A 20,497-nucleotide genomic window follows, 5' to 3' on the forward strand; every position below is an offset into this window, starting at 1 on the left:
TGTAGTTCCCCTTTTTGTAAGTCTTACCTATTAAAAATTCAGTTTCTACCTACTCACAGCTTATTCCCTGAAGCACTTACTTGGCACAATATGCTATCTCATTGTTGTTTGTTGTCCTGTATTTCCTGTCTCCTCAAGTTGTTTGTAAGTTTCTTGAGAGCTAAAACTCTCTTCAAACAAAGAATCCTCAGTTTCTCAAATAGCCTTGTCGAATATGGTGACCTCAGATGTGTTATAGTGTAGAACTGGAAAATGGGAAGTGACTCCCTAAGCATATGGTCACCTTACTCTAAACTCATTAAGTTGGAAAAGGTTTCAAATCCACTACATTGTCTTGGCACAATAAGGGAAATGGCCCAAGAAGTACTTTCTTACATTATGGAATATAAAAGGTAGCCATCAAATCCAGAAAGAGACTTCTTGTACTTCCATTGGTATAGAGAGAGCTTGATTGGGTACATGTATTTCTTTGGGACAACGTTCTCTAAAAAATAAGCTTTTTGAGCATGTTTGAATGTTCTGATAAAGGAGGACAGTTACTTCTACACTCAGTCAAAGAATTATCCTTTAATAGGAAAGTCGAGGCCTTACACTGAATATGCATCTTCAATGACAATGTAAATGGAACATAAAAATGAAAGAAGACAGCTGTTCAGCTAGCCAGATCAGCTGGAATTAACCATTGGCAGTCAAAAGAGTGACATATGTCAAAGCCAGATTAATGCCACATCAGACACAACAGTCTAGTAACACATTCCCTTATCCAGAGAATGGCCATCAGGTGGAGCTGAATAGTATTTTTTTGTTTGTTCATGTGTTTTTGGGGGGTCTGTGTTAATGCAATCCCTAATAGAATCAAAACCCTTGACTCATTGGCAAAATTGTGGTAGAGATCAGACTCAATAAACATATCAAAAAGTATCAAAGAGTCCTACCATTACATTCAAGATTTGACATTGTATGCTTAGATAAATTTTTATCCACATGAGCAGAACTTGTTTTCCAAAAGAAAAATAGGCAGATTGTAGTCTTAAATGTGGACTCTCTGCCATCACCCCCCTTTAATTCCTTGTTTTTTAATTTTTTATAATCCCTCACCTTTTGGTATATCTCATTTTAAGATATGATGCAAGAATAGTGTATTTCTCTGCTATAAGTCATCTGTCTCACACTTATTCAGGTACTAATCTGTCATTTCTCACCTTTGAAAGGCAAATAGAAGGAAAAACTTTTTGATGGTATTTTTAACATCAAGAAAGTATTTCACAGCCATTACGAATAAGACAAGATCTTGGGGCTTGATCTTTGTTGTTACAGTCCCCCACCCCCACCCTCATAGCCTAGCAGCTGAAATTTGAACTTCACTGCAAAGTCTTGAATCAAAATAATGCTCTGGCTTTGAGTGGTCTAGCTCACTGATTTTTGTGTGTTCTGCTGGAGAAACTAGCATTGTCACCTTTTTGTTCTCCTTGGTATTTGGGGACCTTGCGCTGTGAGACTACACAAGATGTTTCTAATGTGTTGTATCTGTGTCTCTTATCGTTGAGGTAATTGTCATGAGAAAACCCTGGACAACAGCCATGATAAACAGAAATATTTTGACAACTCACAGTCACTGGATGCTGCTGCTGAAGAAGAGCCCTCTGAGAGAGAAACAGAGAAGGACCCTGTATTCTCTGTTGAGAATTCAGGGAGAGATTCAGATGCCCTTAGACTTGAAAGTAAGTTGATTTGACCTGAGCTGTGCTTCTGGGGATAAATCAGCTCTCAAGCTTTAAGCTAGCATTTCTCTACTTTCACAAGTTTGTTTTATTCTTTTATCAGTCACTCGTTATATTGTAGAATCATGAGGGTGACCCTCAGATGGTGAGGCAGGAGACAAGCTATAATGTGAAAGTGCTCTTCACACTTTCTTTTTTCTGCACCTCAGTGTCTTCTTTTGCTAGAACAAATTTGATTTATATACCGGTCTTTCTTCTTAATTTCATTACTCTATTGAGGAAGTCATTGAAAAAAGGAAGGTAAGTTGTATTTACACAAACCCAATATAATTTGAAGATTTGGAATAACGGGCATACCTACCAAGCCCTCTCCTAAGATTCCATTTTATGACCACATTTTGAGCTGCACTCTACTCAACAGTTCTTGCTAAGATTCTCAGTTAATTCTGAGTTGCCAAAATGAATGATGACTTTTTATTATTTAACCTATTCGATTGCTGTACTGCATTTGGAACTATGCACAACTCCCTACTTCTTGAAACTCTCTCCTCTCTTCTTGGCTTCTGGAATATCATCTGCTCTTGGCTCTCTTCAATCCTCTGATCATCTTTTTCAATTTCCTTCTTATGTATTCTGCCCTTTATATGTTAGGTTACTCAGGATCCTAACCTTAGTCTTCTTTTCTTACCCTTCTGTGTGTTATCCCTTGGTGATTCAGATTCCTTTGTTTTTGTTTTTACTTTTGTTTTGCAGCCGGCTGGTACAGGGATCTGAACTCTTGACCTTGGTGTTATAACACCATGCTCTAACCAACTGAGCTAACTGGCCAGCCTCTGATATGTTTGGATCCAGTGACTCCAAATCTGTATTCTCACCTAAGACATTCTCTACGACTCCAGATCTTATTTCCACTTTTTAAATGGATTCTTTATCTGGATATGCCATAGGCACTTCAAATCTAACATATCCAAAATTGAACTTGTCTTCATTTTCACCCTATTTTCTGAACTGCTTCTAATTCCTGTATTTCTGGTCTCTGTTAATGGCATCACAGTTCACCCAGGCACCACTATATCCAGTCAGTCTCTAAGACCAGTTGAATTTGTCATCTCTTCATCTATTCTCTCTGCCATCGCCTGAATTTAGACTTTATTTTTTGCCTGTGCTATTGCAGTAGCCTCTTAATTTCAGTTCCCTAAATCTGGTCTTTTACTTTAGACTATATTTGGAGAGAAAGAGAGATTCTGTGTATGAGTGTGTGTGTGTGTGTGTGTGTGTGTGTGTGTGTGTGTGTGTGTGTGTGTGTTTGCAGAAGAGAGAGAGATATATAATACATGTAAATGATACAGAATTTAAAAAGCAGAAGCAACTACTGTTACCAATTTCTTGTGTGTCTGAAGAGTTGTTCCAAAATGCAGATCTAATCAGGTAAGTTGCCTAGGTTTAAAATTTTCAGTGGCTCTCTGTTACCTATAGGAAAAGTCTACATGTCTTAGTGTAGGATATAAATCAGTTTGTCCCTAATTCCATCTCCATGAATATAAAACTTTCACCATTCCCTGTCATGCCATCCTGTTTTGAGCCTCCGTGTCTTTTACACAGGCTGGGAATGATTCGTACATACTTTTTGTATTCTATAGACAATTCCTATGCATCTCCAAGACCCAGCTCAAACATCACCTCTGAAGCATTCACAAAGGTCTCCAAGCATTTGGTGCCCCATCTTCTGTCTTGTTCCTGTTTACTGTTCATTGTTTGCATGTCTTGTCTCCCCTCAGACTATGAACTTTTTATATACCTGTATTACTTTATATTCTTTGTGTACATGAAATATTTGTTAATGAAACGTGACATTTGCATTCGTATGTAGGTTGTATAGCATATTTAGCAATTACAAAATTTCGTTTTTCCTTCTAAAGGTTTTGTATATAAAATATGATGTCTAAGAGAAGCAAGCTAGGACTCGAAGGAGAAGTTGTGACCTTCATCTTTGTAAGCTTAGAAAATTAGTTCCATCAGTTCTTGGATTTTAAGGAAACTAATTCCCATTTACCAACTCAAAAGAGATCGATTCTTAAACTAGATGGCCATTTTGTTCCTTTACAATGAGGACTAGTCCATGTAGCTCCATTCTATTCCCATACTGGGAATAAAGTATGGTTGCCCCAACTGAGCCACCAGAGAGAGGCCGGCAGCCTCATGACTCTTTTTGGCATCAAGGTACCTACACAACTAAATGAACATCATGAGGTTGCTCGGTGAACTCAGAATCAAGAGAAATGAAACTGAGTGATGTTAAGGGTTTTTTAATTCCATTTGTAGAAAGAATCTCTATAATATAACTCCTAATGACTAAGATATTTATGACTACCAAATTAGAATTAGAATTATTTCTTTCCTAGGACAGTTCAATTCAGAATAAAATCTTGCTCTTCATCTCTTCTTTTTATGAACACATTATTGCTTGAGACAGATTATAACATAGAGTTTAAGTTTCTTTAGTTCCATGTTCTCCATGTAGTTCCATTCTATACCCATAGTGGGAATAAAGTATGGTTGCCTGACTGAGACCAGGTATTTTCCAGGTCCTTTCAACATCATGCAAATTGTCTCTTAGATTGCAATCCAATCCACAGAATGATGTTACTCTGAGGTACTAACTTTTCTTTACCATGTATCTAAATTCTGGGAGTACCTTTTTTTTATTCCCTAGATACTGACAAGTCCAAAGGACCACAGTTAGATATAAGTTAGTATGTTCATACAAGTAGCCTTCCTGTAGTGTGGTTATCTGGGTCAGAAAAACTCCCATTTTTTAAAATACAAATTGTGTGTTATATAAAAGCCAAGCATAGACATTAACGAATTTTTGAAAATTATATTTTTGGACCAGCCAGTTAGCTCACTCGGTAGAGCATGGTGCTGATAACACGAAGGTCAAGGGTTCAGATCCCCATACTGGCCAACTGCCAAAAAAGGAGAGAAAGAAAGAAAATTATATTTTTGGAGAAAATTTTTTAAAAATACAAGTAATTAAGTCCTCTCCAGTTAGTAAACATTAACTGTTATGATAATCATTATGTTTTTAAGGTACTTTATAATTTACAGAGTATTATGAATTATGTATTAACTTTGTGAAATAGATATTATTACTAAGCCCATCTTATACGTGAGAAAATTGATACTCAGAAGTTAGGTACTTTGCAGGGTTGGCCCGTCGCTCACTCTGGAGAGTGTGGTGCTGATAACACCAAGGCCATTGGTTCGGATCCCTATATAGGGATGGCTGGTTCGCTCACTAGCTGAGCATGGTCCTGACAACACCGAGCCAAGGGTTAAGATCCCCTTACTAGTCATCTTTTAAAAAAATAAATAAATAAAAGGTACTTTGCTTAAGATCTTCAGTAGGTGGCATAACTAAAATTCATCCTTAGACCTCCTGATTCCATATGCTGTGTCCTTTTACCTGTAATTCTCAGAAATAAAGGTTTCATGGGTTGGAACTTAATTTTTTAATTGTTAATGTCATTTCTAAAGAAAACTGGCATCTGCTATTGCTATTATTTTATAAGACAAAGAATATTTTCATGTCATAAAGTACAAAGGTGATCTCAGAATAAAGGTTAGTCTTTGTCAAAAGTAGTTGGCAACATTACACCAACAAATGTTTATCTGTGTGAGAGAAAGAGAGAGAGAATTATAACTTTATGTACATGTTCTTTTTTTATTTCTCATTTTGCTAAAGATGGGTGAAAATTGTGTCATTGATGAACATTTGAGAATCAGTGCTTTAATCCCTCATCATGTAGTCCATTATTTCTCCCCAGCAAACCTTAGCTGTGGAAGGAAGAACATAGGTTTTGTAGTCAGAGATATTGTTATCATGGCCTGGCTCCACCAACTACTAGTTGTTAAATCTTTGGCAAATTTCTTAATCTTCCTGAGCCTTCCTTACCTCATTTATTTAAAAATAAACAAACAACCAAAAATGCCTCATAGAGTGGTTTTTAGTATTTAAATGAAATAAGGAAGTTTTTATTTTACTGCCAGCTACACAGTTGGAATTCAGTAAATATTCACTTTTACAAACATACGCATGACCACTACTTTAGGATTTAGAGGCTTCTTGTGAACCAGAGTCCTCACAAGCACATACACATAGTATATGCTCAATAAACATCTGCTCAGTTAAAGGGAGCCCTAAGATACTTATATAACAGTTGACCCAGGAAAAATTCCTTGTTTGCTTTTCTAGGTTATCTTCTCAGAGTTCTCTGTTTTCTCCTGCTATATAGACCCAGCTAAAAGTTGTGAATGAAAACTCATAATTGTTTTCTGCTCAGAAGTGAATCATTTCCCTACCTACTTATCTTAGTCTGAGCAATTTAATCTAAGCCCTTTTTGCTTTGTGATTACTGGCTTGAAATTTTATGCCATTGTTTGCCTATTAAATCTTCAGCAAATCTGTAGCTTTACAATCTGACTTCAGATCACTGCCTTTTAAAGAGAGCACTGGAACTTAAGACAGAATTGCCCAAGACCCTGTGGTGGTAGTCTTAATTCGGAACTGAGTTTATCGAATTGCTTAGAACAATCTTTCTATTTTGTGAGACAAAGGGATTTTCCCTCTACAGTATCATTATTAAAAGTAGAATGTATGCTTCTTGCCTTCAGAAACCATAATCTAGTCCTGAAACTTGTTGATATAAATCATGCCAGACTTTCTGGAGGAGATGTTTTGAGTCACACTTTGAAGGAAAGACTTTCTTTTGCTGGCTATCTCTTTGAATGTGTGATCTTTACCTCTGTTTATTGTCAGTCTGTTTTGTTTTGAATCTAGCACTCATTTTTCCATCCTCTTTCCCTAAAACTCTTCTTGAAACCTCTCTTTCAAGATCATTAATACTGTCTCTTATCAAATACAGTCACCTTCTTTCAGTCACCTTCTGATGTTCCACTCCCTCTCAATAGTCCCCAGCTAGTCACTGACTGGCTTCGGGTTCTGCTCCAGGCATTATGACCTCAGTCTCTTCCTGGGTAACTCACTTCATTTTCATCTGATTCAAACATCTTTCCTAATATTGAACTGAAATATAACCTCTCATTTCTAGTTTGGCTTTATGAGGCGAACAGAGTCAGTCTTATTTCTCATTAATATCATATTCCCCTAGGTGTCTGAAGATGGTTACTATTCCTGCCCATCCCACCCACCATCTCTCTCCTTCCTTTCAGCTAAGTGTCCTCATTTCCTTGAACAACTCCTCTTGGGTTATGGCTTCTATCCCTTTACTATCTTTGAAATAATCTCCCTGGAATTTTAAAAAATCTTTCTAGCAAAATATTTGTCAAGCCTGATTTTTTTGTGCAGCGTATCAGTTACTCTTCTACAATTAGATCACCCTCAGTTTCTTCAGTCTTTCTTCATTTAGCACGATTTTGAGTACTTTCACTAAGTCTCTTTTCTGTGAATGTGCCTCTGCTTTGGAAATCTTTTAAACTGAGGTACCGAGACTAAAATATGATGAGTCTCTGGGTATGTTCTGAACATTGCAAGTTTGTACTAAGCTTTTTAAAAATTTTAATCAGGACTACATATGCTTATCTCTGTCTCTCAGCACTTCTCCTAGTTCCTGTGATTCTTGACAGATTACCAAACATGGCTCAAACTCAACTGAAACTTTTTCCAGTACCCTGGGATAGTTTCATCTAAGTGAAATATGCAAACTCACATAAACCTTACTGTAGGTGCTGACATTCTCTTCAACTTCACAATGTTTATTCTCCTTTTATCAATGTGAAAATGGTACATGGTAAAGAAGATAAAGAAAAAATAGAAATGTGGGTCTCAGTCTCTGTTTTCAGTTTGTATCATACCATCTGTCCCATAAGCAGCAAGCCTTAGATTTACTTATTCTTGCTTTAAGCATAATTTAAAACCTTCTGAGATCCCTCTATAATTCAGACCTATCACCAAATCAAAATTTTGTATTTCCAATTGTATAGGACAGTTATATAGGACAGTGTTCTGTACAGGCCAGTGTCTGGAGATTTCTTCTTCCATCCATTCTAGTCTAGACTGTTAAGTACCATGGGTTGTTATATTCCGAGACCTCAGCATATAGACACATAGCAACAAACATTTAAATGAATTAATGAACAAGTCTCTAAAATTCCATCTCTATCCTATTGCCCTCTCCTAACTCCATTGTCTTCATAATTATCATTGCTTTCATATGCACAGATTTTAAACCTAGTACATAGTACAAAGCCTGCTACTTCACATTAGACTTTAAAATCTTGAGATTCTCCATTAAAATTTTCTGACATACTTCTTCCCCTTCCCTTTTTTAAATTCACTTTACCTGTACCCTAAGATAGCCCACCTTATATAACTCATATACAGATTGCAAAAACCTTTCTAATTGATCTTTGTCCTCTGTCCTCCTCTTTTTTTACCCAGCATTTCCCCTCCAATATACCAACTGATTTACTACTCTAAGACTTTGACCTTCGTAGTTAAGGCTCTCATCTTGTTATCCTTCTGCTCAACAAACAAGAGGCTCCTTTTACAATGAATTCTCTTCCTGACTTTCTCACTCTTAATGTCGCCCCCCTTTCCCAAGTGTCTTCTTTGCTAATATCCCCTATACACATTTTTTGTTCTAATTAATGTGAAATTAGTAGTGCCATGACATATGCCTTATTTATGTATGTACATATGTATGTATGTGGGTATATCAATCTCTGCATACATGCTTTTTAAAAAATGTTGTCACTCTAGGGAGTGCCCTCCCTTGCACTCTCTTCTGTCTTTCTAAATCCTGCCTCAGGTAATCTGTCTTTCTCTAAGAAGCATTTTGTAATTACACTTAAATATTTTTCTCTCTAGAAAAGAAATTTTAATTGTTCTCTCATAGTTTAATGCATTTAGTTTTGTGTCTCCAACTTGATTATAAAGTGATTATAATTAATTCTCAGGGTCGGAAACTTTTTTGTTGTTGGTCCCACCTATACAGCTTATAGCTCAGAGATAGTCATATAATAGGCTCTATGTAAAAAAAGGCTGGTTTATTTTTTTCTAACTCATAGCATATTTAATCTACCCATTCTTCACTTTTGAGGAGAAAATATAAAAATATGTATGTATTTAGTATTGTTCTTTATCAATTCCTAAATTGCTGGAACAGTTCCTAAAGCAGCCTTTGGAAAAGCCTCATGGCTGCCAGCAGCAGAAGCCTAAAGCATGTTCTGTAGTCTCTTCATTTAAATATCAGTTTCCATTAATGAAAGCCCCTTTCTCTCTTTTTTTTAAATAATGATATATATTACCATATGGAAGGGACACAGGGAAGCAATAACTTTTGGTAACAAAAGAGTTTGTAGAACTCTTTACAGCTAAACGCATGCATGCTTTCCAAATAGTAGTACTTACTCAAAGGAGTAAGGCTTACAAACACAGCATCCATATGCAGCTCTAACTGTAACACTGAGGAAGTAGTTACCTTCAGTCTCCCTTTGGCCAAAAGCCACTTTTTTTTAAAGTTATTATTTTTGCTGGGGCATATCTATCAAAAATCATTTTCTGTCTCAGGATTGAGTACAAGGAATCCCATGGTAGCCATAGGAGAAGGGAAGAGAAGAACCTAAGAGAAGATGAGGAATTCTTAGAGAAAACTCTTGCTACGCATCAGATGCCAGGAAATTCTTCTATTTAAGTTGCTGTTTGGGGTCCCTGTAGCAACCCTGTCCAGCCGCTTTCCTGGGTTATCTACTGAGAACTTTTTAAATCACTTAGTGTGCCAGATTCTATGCTAAAGACAAGAGGCCTTACTTTATGTTGCCTACTATTCAGCTGGGTTGACAATACATTAACACATGACAAGGTAAACCTTAGGGTTAAAAAGTCTTGCATTGCCAGTAGGGCAGGGCAAAGGCAGGAGCAAGCAGATCCTCAGGAACCTCACAAACCAAATTATTCCTGAGTTCCCATTAATTGATTCTACAACTGTCTGTTTGCTGTGTGCCAGGTGCAGTGTTTGCCATTAGGAATATAGTAGCAAACATGATAGAAACAAAAGTTAAAATTCCTTTGTCAACCCTACATTTATACTACTGGGCCACATAATTTAGGCAAGTAACCAACCACTTTTTTCTGAATATCCTAAAGAAAAAGCTTTGGCAAACCTATATGTTTGTTTCAGAACTCAATTAAAAAATAATCAACCACATTGTATATCGACAAAATAAAATTAAAAAATAAATAATAAATAATAATAAAATAATAATAAAGCAATAGAAAGCAGCAGATTGGTTTAGAAAGCTGAAAAGGAACGTACTTGAAGAGACAGCAGTACATTTTGTAGTTACTTGTTAACAAATGCAAGAGCTCTATAGCTTTCTCAGGAAAGAGTAACTCTTAGAGACTTCTGGTGGTACTCCCACCCTGACAACAACCCTTCTCATTGTCTGTAATAGAAAGTGGGATGGGAGGTGGGGATGCCACCAGAGCTGAGGGTGACACTGCTGACCTTCTACAAGTATGGCTCAAGGTTTTAAGCTGTTTTTAGCTGTGGTAGTCAACCACCTTTCTCACTCTGCCTCCTCAGAGACTAATACTACGCATTTCTAAGACGGGTTGTTCACTGTGGCTGTAGATCTGGCCAACATGCATATGAGAGTCCTGAGTTGGACTTATTGAATTCCTGAACAAGCCAGAATTACCAATTGAAGATTATTGCAATGGAATAATAGACTGACATTTTGTGAGTTATCAACTCAGATCTCTCAGGTTGTTCAGTGGTTACGTGTCACAGAAGCAGACATTTTGTTATTTGTTTTTGTATCCTGTCTACTTCCAAAAAGGACTAGAAATGACTTTCATGGAAAACACAATGAAAAATACAGTCATTAATTGAAAATAAATAGCAAAAGTTAAAAGTAAAGAATTGCAAAAAGGAAAGAATTAAGAAACTCAGGCTGATTTTGCTCTGAGCTTCCTTGTTATCAAAGCATAGAGAGGAACTTGGAGGGTTTATAGCCTTCATTAGGTAACTAAGGAAACAGAGTTCTCAAAAGAGAATTTTTTGCTAGGCCATTGTGCTGAGAGATATCCATAGGTCTTTATATAAGAGACTTGAGCAACATGCAACATATACTAACATATACATATACTTAACAATATACACTACAACATAGTAACACATCGTAATATTCCTTATATCAGCCATTAGTGAGCCTTCATGTGGAATTAAGGTAGTTTACCATTAAACAAATAATTGTTCAGTTAAGGCAATTAAGTAGGCTATACGGTCTGGACAAGCATCTGTGACATTTCGTGATATTTGAATAAAGCTCAAAGAATCCCACATATTAAATAACATATAATAAACTTCATTTTTGCCATCTATGCCTTATATGTAAAACAAATGGATCTTTCAAAAAAATAACATATAACATAGCTTGTCCTCATGCTCGCTAGTAACATAATCTGTGACTTCCTGCCACCTAGTTGCTGCCATTGTCCTTAGCCAGGCTAGATGACAGAGATGATATTTTATTATGAATTTTTAAGGTGTCAAATGGTATTTTTATGAAGGTAGGCTATAGAAGTGCCTCTAGGCAAAGCCAAAACTTTTTTCTAAAATCAGAGTTGGAGTCACTGGAGTACTTGAGTGAGTACTCTGTAACTTTTAATCACATGCTGGCCCTTGAATTTCAGGTACAGTGGTTGAGGAAAGCAATGGTTCTGATGAGATGGAGAATTCAGATGAAACAAAGATGTCAGAAGAGATACTGGCTTTGGTGGATGAATTTCAACAGGCATGGCCTCTGGAAGGCTTTGGGGAAGCACTAGAGATGAAAGGGCGGCGTCTAGACTTGCAGGGGATACGGGTGCTGAAGAAAGGTCCCCAGGATGGAGTTGCCAGAAGCTCTTGCTATGGAGACTGCAGAAGTGAAGATGATGAAGCAACAGAATGGGTAAGAGTTTGCCAGCTCAGTCCTCACGAAATTGTAGCCCAGGTCTTTGGAGGGCTCCTAGTTTGCAAAGTGTGACGTTTCTATTAGATATATGGTACTACTATATTCCACACTCCAGGACAGCCTGCATATTGGAATTGTACTGCAGGAAGCATTTTGCGTTACTTGTGCACTGCCAGCTCTTCTGGGAGGCAGGAGGAAATGGGATGGGTGTGAAGCTACACTTAAAGCTTGCAGACGTGGACCTGCCCAGTTCAGATATCTTTTCAGTTTCTTCTATATGCTCTTCCGGGCTAGGCTATTTTGTTCATTTCACAAAACATTTTTCATTTAGACCTTTAAGAATTAAACTGAAGGAGAGAACTTAACCCTCACACAGGACTGGGTTATTCTTAAAGCCATGGGCATCGATAGGTTTAGTAATTGGTCTTATTTCTCTCTAACATATTTCTGTTTCCCAGATCACATTTCAGGTCAAACGTGTAAAGAAACCCAAAGGAGATCATAAGAAAACTCCTGGGAAAAAGGTAGAGCCAAATAAACCAGAAAATGGGCATCGTTACCAAGCAAACCTGGAGATCACTGGCCCAAAGGTGGCATCTCCTGGGCCACAAGGTAAATTTGAGTATTTGATATGCCAATTTCTTCTTGAAGATTTCACTGTCTCGTTTCTCACCAAGGATGTGTTTGTGACTTGAAATAGTTGAGGTGAGAAGATAAAAGGACGAAGTGAACAAGAAATCAATCATTGGTATAAAAAGGTTATTTTAACATTTACTTGATCTTTTGACTATTTGGCTTTTACTCTTACCACCTTAACTTTAAATATCCCATTGATTCTTAATTGGACAGTCCAGTATAATATGTAAAAATGTGGGTTTGAGACAGACTCCCTGGATTCAAACACTATTTCTGCCATATACCTCCCTGTGCCTTATTTTCCTTATCTATAAAATGGGGATAATAATCACATCTACTTTATAGGGTGGTTGTGAGGATTGTATGACTTTATACATATAAACTGCTTTAACTGCACTGGGCACATAGGGCTCAATAAATATTAACTATCTAGTAATGTATTTTGTGTATTGGATGAATCCTTTGGAACTGTTCCCCGGAAAAAAACACTAGGCATCAAAGTTTGGCATGTACTTTCAAGGGTTCAGAGTTGTTCTGGAGCCCAGAGATGAGCCATTGCCAAGCATCTAGTTGATTTTCTTTTCCAGCAATTAAATAGTAGTGATAGAATTCTTTTTAAAAGTGTCTCCCTTTTTAAAGGGATATTTTTACCATCTTAGACTGAAAATTTAGGGTAACTGTTAGAATATGCCTTATTTAATTTGGTGTACTTACCAAAGCTGAAAGCAGAAGGCACATAATAAAATATAAAGAATGAGGTCAGCTTGGCTAAATTCCAGAATGAACTGTGACTTGTGAAAAATGGAGGACATTTTGTCATGACTGAAGTCAAAAGCTCTACTGTTTAAGGATGCTAGCATGGTTTAACAGGTTACAGAAGGGAACAACACTTCCTCTACTAGGTCTGTGTTCTGTATCAATGAAAAAGATGTCCAAACTATGGAACATTGTGGAAATGAAAATTCCAATGAGTTAAGACATTATATATAATAATCATAAAGGAAGAAATTTAGATGAATATTTACATGTTCTTAAGGTGGAGAAGGACTTTCTAAGGCAGAGAGAAAGAAGAATAATAATCCTGGCATCAGAAAGCACCATAAAAGAAAAAGACAAAGGACTAAAACTAAGTGGTTTTTGTAGAATATTTATATACATTTACAGAATATATGATAAATAAAGGATATTAATATCATTTAAAGAGCACCTACAAATCAATATGAAAAATATTATGAAAAAAATATATGAATATGAAAAATATAGTATTTCAATAAAATATCTGCAGAGTATATAGGCAGTTCACCAAATAAACACACATGCACTCCCACATACACACACATACACAGATAGCCACTAAACATATGAGAAAATGTTCAGCCTCACTAGCAATCAAAAGAGTACAGACATGAGCAGTGAGATACCATTTTTACTTACCGAATTGTATTTAAATGTGTAATACACAGTGAACATTAATAAAACGAATTTGGGAGTAATTTGACTAAATGTATCAGAAAATTTAAAAATATATCAGTAATTCTACTTCTAATAATAAGTGAATCATCTAATACCCTAAGTAAATCATCTTACAGTGCCAAAGATGTAAGTACGAAGATATTGACCATGGGGTTGCTTATCATAGTAAAAATTTGTAAACAACCTAAATAAATTATAGCATGTCTATGCTGTGTACTATGCAGCCAAGATATTTATAATGCAGTAAGTGAACAAAAACAGTTTATAGCATATATAGAGATTACTTCTATTTTTGTAAAATAGTAAATATGCTGGATTTCATCGACTGGTTTTTTTTTAACATTTCGATATCTCTGAAATTGAGATGTATCTTACAATTGATAGTATCTTACAATTGAAAAATTGGCAATTTTCTTCTTTCTTAAATCATGTAAAATAATATGCAGCTTACAGTTGGTAGCGTCTTATATTTGATAAAATATTGTATAATAAATAAGCTCATAAAACAAGTCCAAAAGGAAATATTCCAAAATGTTGTAAGTGGTCATCCTTGGGTGCTAATAGAGCTATAAGTGATTTTTATTTTCTTCAATATGTCTTTTCCATTTTCTAAATATGGTAGAATAAGATTATATTACTTTTCTAAACAAGAAAAACTAAAAGTTTCTTATAAAAGTGAAAATTAAAGCTCAGTATGGTTGAGATGATATGAGAACACTTAAGCAGTTTTAAATGGATTTAAGTTGGTGGGCCAAGCAGGGCATTGAATATATTTGCAAGTGAGATCATAGAACCACTTAGTGTCATTAAAGTGAAAAGTTCTAAAGTGTGGAAGAGATGAAAAAATACCATAAAGGTTCAGTATCCCAATTTCAAATAATTATGGGGGTTTTATCCACTACCAACTGATAAGCTTCATGAAAAGTCCTGACAGAGTTCTAAAGCAAATTATTAAACAGATAGTTTATGAGCCCATGAGCAAAAAATGGAGATCATTAAGAGCCATTGTAGATTTATTAAGAACTAATAGTAATGCTTGACTAATTTCATTTCCTTTTTTGGTTAGGGCTACTAGACTGGAAGACCAGGGAAGTGCCATAGACATAATATAACTGGATTTCAGCAAGGCATTTAACAGAGCCTCTTATGATATCCTTGTGAACACGATGGAGAGATGTGGGCTTGAAGGCTTTCCATTGCCATCAGGATAAAGTCTAAACTTCCTAGAGCGGTGTACAAGACCCTTTACAACCCGGCCTCTATCTACCCTTCAGCACCATTCTCTGAACCAACCATACTCTTATTTTACCTCTGTGCCTTTGCACATGCTGTTCCTTCTGCCTGGAATGCCCTTTGGCCACCTCTGCAGTCCCAAAATATCAATGATCCTTAAACTTCAAATTCAAGTGCCATCTCTTCCTTGGTACCTTCAGGCAGAATTAGTTGTTCTGTAATTGTTCTATACCTTGACTCTAGCACTTATTCTGTTGTGTTATAATGATTTATGTTTGTTTATCTTCCTCACTAGACTGTGAGCTCAAGAGCAGGCCCTCTTATTATTCTGTATCCTTAGTGTCTTACACAGTTCCCAGCCCCTTATACTAGGTGCTTAATAAATATTTTTCAAATAAATTTCTTATATAAAAAACAAGCAAGCTTTATTATGAAACTTATGGTTTATTTATTGAGGTTATTAATTTAAACAGTAAACAGAGTTAATTTGAAGCCTTTCCAAACTGTTCTCTTCTATTTTATTAAAATCTAAATCTAAACCCTGCTTGTACCTCTAACAGTTTTCTATTGGTAAATTCCTACAGAATAAAAAGTGCTATACAGAACTAAAGTTCTACCTCCTGTAGAACTTTGCATTGTAATTTCTTCAGAAGACCTATTCCCAGACAAGACTTAGTTCTGCTCTTTACTTGGGGACTTGGTCTAAATAAAGGGCCTGGACCCAAAGGGAACCTGTCAAGGATATCAATAAGCAGAGTTTTAAAATCTGTCCCTCGGTATCTATGAAGGATTGGTTCCAGGACTTCCTGCAGATACCAAAATCCATGAATGCTCAAGTCCCTGATCTAAAATGATGTGATATTTACATATAACCTACGCCCATCCTCTCATATACTTTAAATCATCTCTAAATTGCTTATTACACCTTATACAATGTAACTTCTATGTAAATAGTTGTTATACTGTATTCAGAGAATAATGACAAGGAAAAAAGTCTGTATATGTTCAGTACAGATGCAGTTTTTTTTTCCCTTAATATTTTTGATCCGTGGTTGGTTGAATGCTCAGATGTGGAGCCCACAGATACAGAGGGCAACTATATATATCTTTTAAAAGCATGGTGATTGGGAATGTGCACATTAGAGTCAAATAAACCTGGATCTGAATTCCAGCTCTTGGGCCGGCCCAGTGGCGCACTGCTACAGTGCGCCGCTTGGGAAGCACGGCGGTGCTCCCGCCAAGGGTTCGGATCCCACATACAGACCGGCCGCTCACTGGCTGAGCGAGGTGCGGGAGCAACACCGAGGGTTGCGATCCTGTAGCCGGTCCCGGTCCGGTACGGGCGCGACACTGAGGGTTGCGATCCGTGGCCGGTCACGAAAAAAGACAAAAAGGAATTCCAGCTCCACCACCTGCTAGCCAGGTGATCTTGGACAAGTGGCTTAATCTTCCCAAGCCTCTGTTTTCTCATCTGAGAAATGAGGATTGAAACCTACCTCATGAGGTTATAAAACACGTAGTACAGGACCTGAACACTCAGTAAGTGCTCTTGAAATGAATGTTAACCTTTCATTATCATCATTATTTCCTACCCTGCTGCTTTTCTTTATAGCAGTGGTTCTCTACTAGGGGTGACTTTGCCCCTTACCCCCCACCCCAAGGGACATTTGGCAATACCTGGAGATGTTTATGGTTGTTACTTCTGGGGGAGAGTGCTACTGACATCTGGTGGGTAGAGGCCAAGGATGCTGTTAAACATTCTCCAGTGTGCAGGACAGTTCCCCAAACAGAATTATCCAGCCCTAAATGTCAGTAGTGCCAGGTTGAGAAAACTTGCTTTAGAGATAAATGTTTCTACTGACTAAGTAAGAGTTGTTATTATAAAATCAAAATGTAGGGTGGGGGGTAAAATTTAAGTTCAGTAAGAATGTTGACATTGACGAATATCTTAACCCTTGTTTCGTGTTAATCAGTCTTCAACCCAGTGAAGCACTCATTTATTTTTACTTCACCATCTACCTTAGAGAATAGGGCTTTACTCACAGCAGATCTTTATTTATTTACTTATTTATTTTTATTTTTATTTTTTTTTTCTGACTGATAAGGGGATCGCAACCCTTGGCACAGTGTTGTCTGCGCCATGCTCAGCCAGTGAGCACACCGGCCATCCCTATATAGGATTCAAACCCGTGGCCTCGGTGCTACCAGCACCGCACTCTCTGGAGTGAGCCAGGGGGCAGGCCTCACAGAAGATCTTTATTCCCATTGATGTGAATGACAAGATTTTATAAATTAGATCTGTAGATGGTGGAAATTCTAATGACTAGAAGAATGACTGGCACCACCAAATACACCAGTCTGAGTGAAGTGATCACCAAGGCATAGGCACTTCGGGTTCTGTTCCTTTGCAATTGTGTCAATTCACAACATACTTTCCTTCCAGGAAGAAAACATGACTACCAGAGTCTGGGATGGCCCAGCCCAGATGAGTGCCTCAAACTCCGCTGGGTAGAACTGACTGCCATCGTGAGTACCTGGCTTGCAGTGTCTTCAAAAAACATTGAGTGAGTATCCTAAACCTCTCTCTCCTTCATGGCATTTGTGTATCTGTGAACCCACTGGGTCCCAGCTGACTTCAGGGATGCTCACTTTGTCAGCAGCTATTAAAAGAGTCATTCATTCTAGATCTGGTGGCTCAAAGGATGACCATTGCTGACCAGCCCACAGATGGACTAAACCCACTGTAGTGAAGCAGGGAGTGTGCCCCCTTTCCCAGTGCTTTCTCTCACACTTTGTAAGCTTTCCAGAAGTCATGTATAACTTAGTTTGAATTGAAGACTGGATCCCTCTTTACAGAAGCACAAAACCCCCGGTCTCTCAGGGACATCATGCATGCACTTGTCAGGGAACAAGAGCAAACCAAATTTCCAAAGACCTACCAAGACCCAAGCTGAGCAAAGCAAAGCTGCTTCTCTAATAACTGCCTTTTCCTCTCTGCATACTCATTTCCCTTTGCTGGCCCCTTTTCTGCCTTTGAGTGTTGGAGTTCCCCAGTATTACCATAAGCCTTCTTTTATAATCACTCCTAGTCAGACTGACCTACTCCCAGAACTTTAGTCACCACTGATGTATTGACAACTCCTAAATTTGAATCTCCAGACCAGACCTTTCTTCAAAGTCTTCAGTTCATTTATCCAGTTATCTGCCTGACCTCTCTGTGTAGATCCGTCAGGCACCCCAAGCTCAGGAAAACAACACTTACACCCTTTTTTGCCCACTCTTCACCCAAAAAACCATTCATTTTGTTTGTTTTTCAATTTTCTCTTTTTAGTAAATAGCTCCAACAGTGTTTAGGCCAGAAACCAGGGAGTCATCTTAACAATCCTCTTTTCTTACTCCTCAAACCCAGTCTACTTCCAGTTCTTATCACTTTTGTTCCTTGAATGTGTTTCAAAACTGTCTACTTTTCTCCATCTCTATTGCTGCCTCCTTAAGCCAGAGCACCACCATCTCCACATAGGTCCACTCAGTTGCCTCCTATCTGGTCCTCCTGTTTTGTGTACTTCTGTCTCTATTCAATGCATTCTCTCTAGTGTACTCAGAATTCTTCAAATATAAGTCAAATCATTCTTAAAGCACTCGAATAACTTCTTCTTGCTGTTTAAAGTGGCCCACAAAGCCCTTCATGAACTGCTCTCTGTCTGTCTCTTCATCTTTAACTCTGCCCTCCTCCCATCGGGACCTTCACACATAGTGTCTCCTTTGCCTACAGTAGTGTTCTCACTGCTGCTTCTGACCTGGTTAATTCATACATATCCTTCTGGTCTCAAATCTTATTTCTTCAAGGAATTCTTCACTAACCACCTCCCTCCTCCATCAGTGCAGAGGAAATATAAGGGGTCTTTAAAAAGTTCATGCAAAGATTTGCAATATCTTTTAATTCCATTTTTTTATGAACTTTTTACAGTACTCTTGTATATCCCTTCCTACAGCATGCTGTCATTATACCATGTTTGTACCTTTTTATAACAGCATGTCTGTAATAAGTGAGTCACTCACAAGACGATGAACACTGTAACAGCAGGGACTACATATGTTTTGTTAATTGTAGCCCTGGCATCTGACATGTAATAAGCTCTGAATAAAAAATGAATGAATGAATGAATGAATGGTTTGCCTAATATATGCTAAACATTTTAAACAGCTGGAAGTAAAATTTGGCAATACCAATTTTCCATAAAAGCACATTTCCTAATCTATAACATTTAGCCTCTGTATAGTGGGGAAATGACCACTTTGGGTCCATAAGGGAAAGTACTTGCATCTTATACATAGATGCAATGCATAACTGTATCTGTATAAAAGTTACCATCTAAGCTTTAGGTAACTTTTTCTGTGGGGACAAGTTTGCTTCTGTGCATAAAGGAAAAGGAAAAGGTCAGAACCAGTTGTGGGTATTTATCACTGTCTGTACCCTGGAAGAAGAAATCCTAGACTAAAATTCACCTGGTTTAAAAACTTCCCAGTGAGCGGATAGCATACTGAACTTATGATCAGCTGACGGTTAATGTTCTCTCTCTCCCCACCCACTCAAATTCTCCATAGTTAATGTGATAATCTCCTTTTTCAGCATCACAGAACACATAGACTTTGCCACCCCAATACAGCAGCCAGCGATGGAGCCTCTTTGCAATGGCAATCTCCCCACAAGTATGCATACCTTGGACCACTTGCATGGGGTTTCCAACCGAGCCAGCCTGCACTATACGGGTGAGAGTCAGTTAACAGAGGTGAGTGCCCAGCTTTGTTATATTACATCAACAGAATGAAAGAAGAAAACCATGTGATCATCTCGATAGACATAGAAAAGGCATTCAATAAAATTCACCATTCCTTTACTATAGAAACTTTCAACAAGTTAGGTATAAAAGGAAAGTATCTCAACACAATAAAGGCCATATATAACAAACTCACACCTCACATCATACCGAATGGAATGGAACTAAGAACTGGAACAAGACAAGGATACCCACTGTCACCACTCAGTCAGTGTTCAGCCTTTCGTATTTTTTAGCCACACAGTTTGGATGAACGTAGTAGCAGCACAAATGTCGAGGCTTTATTTTTTTTGCCTTTTTTTAGTGGCTAATATTTAGGTGGCTTTAGGCTAAGCCTAATTTCTTTGAGGCCCTAGGACCGAGTTTATACTTTTTTTTTTTTTCTTCTTAATTTTATTTTGTCAATATACAATGAGGTTGATTATTATGGCCCATTACCGAAACCTCCCTCTCTCCTCCCTCTCCCCACTCCCACCCAACAATGTCCTTTCTGTTTGCTTGTCATATCAACTTCAAGGAGTTGTATTGATAAGTCTTCTCCCCTCCCCCCCCGGTTTTGTGTGTGTGTGTGTGTGTGTGTGAATTTATTTATTTTTAGCTCCCACCAATAAGTGA

The 20,497-nt window shown here is 37.5% G+C and overlaps 1 protein-coding gene across 3 annotated transcripts in view; it reads left to right on the forward strand.

The window, feature by feature from the left end:
• Positions 1–20,497, forward strand: part of TTC17 (tetratricopeptide repeat domain 17) — a 131,373-nt gene that overhangs the window by 69,736 nt on the left and 41,140 nt on the right. The window contains exons 17-21 of one of the 3 annotated variants that reach the window (XM_008575808.1): positions 1,548–1,721; positions 11,440–11,699; positions 12,161–12,314; positions 17,488–17,608; positions 19,675–19,834. In XM_008575808.1, the coding sequence (XP_008574030.1) occupies positions 1,548–1,721; positions 11,440–11,699; positions 12,161–12,314; positions 17,488–17,608; positions 19,675–19,834 (869 nt within the window). Of the gene's footprint in view, positions 1–1,547; positions 1,722–11,439; positions 11,700–12,160; positions 12,315–14,877; positions 15,441–17,487; positions 17,609–19,674; positions 19,835–20,497 lie in introns of those variants that run through there. The other 2 variants (XM_008575809.1, XM_008575810.1) reach the window with 2 other exon arrangements.

Source organism: Galeopterus variegatus, unplaced genomic scaffold (genome assembly GCF_000696425.1).
Source record: "Galeopterus variegatus unplaced genomic scaffold, G_variegatus-3.0.2 Scaffold1241, whole genome shotgun sequence".
Lineage (NCBI taxonomy): Eukaryota > Metazoa > Chordata > Mammalia > Dermoptera > Cynocephalidae > Galeopterus > Galeopterus variegatus.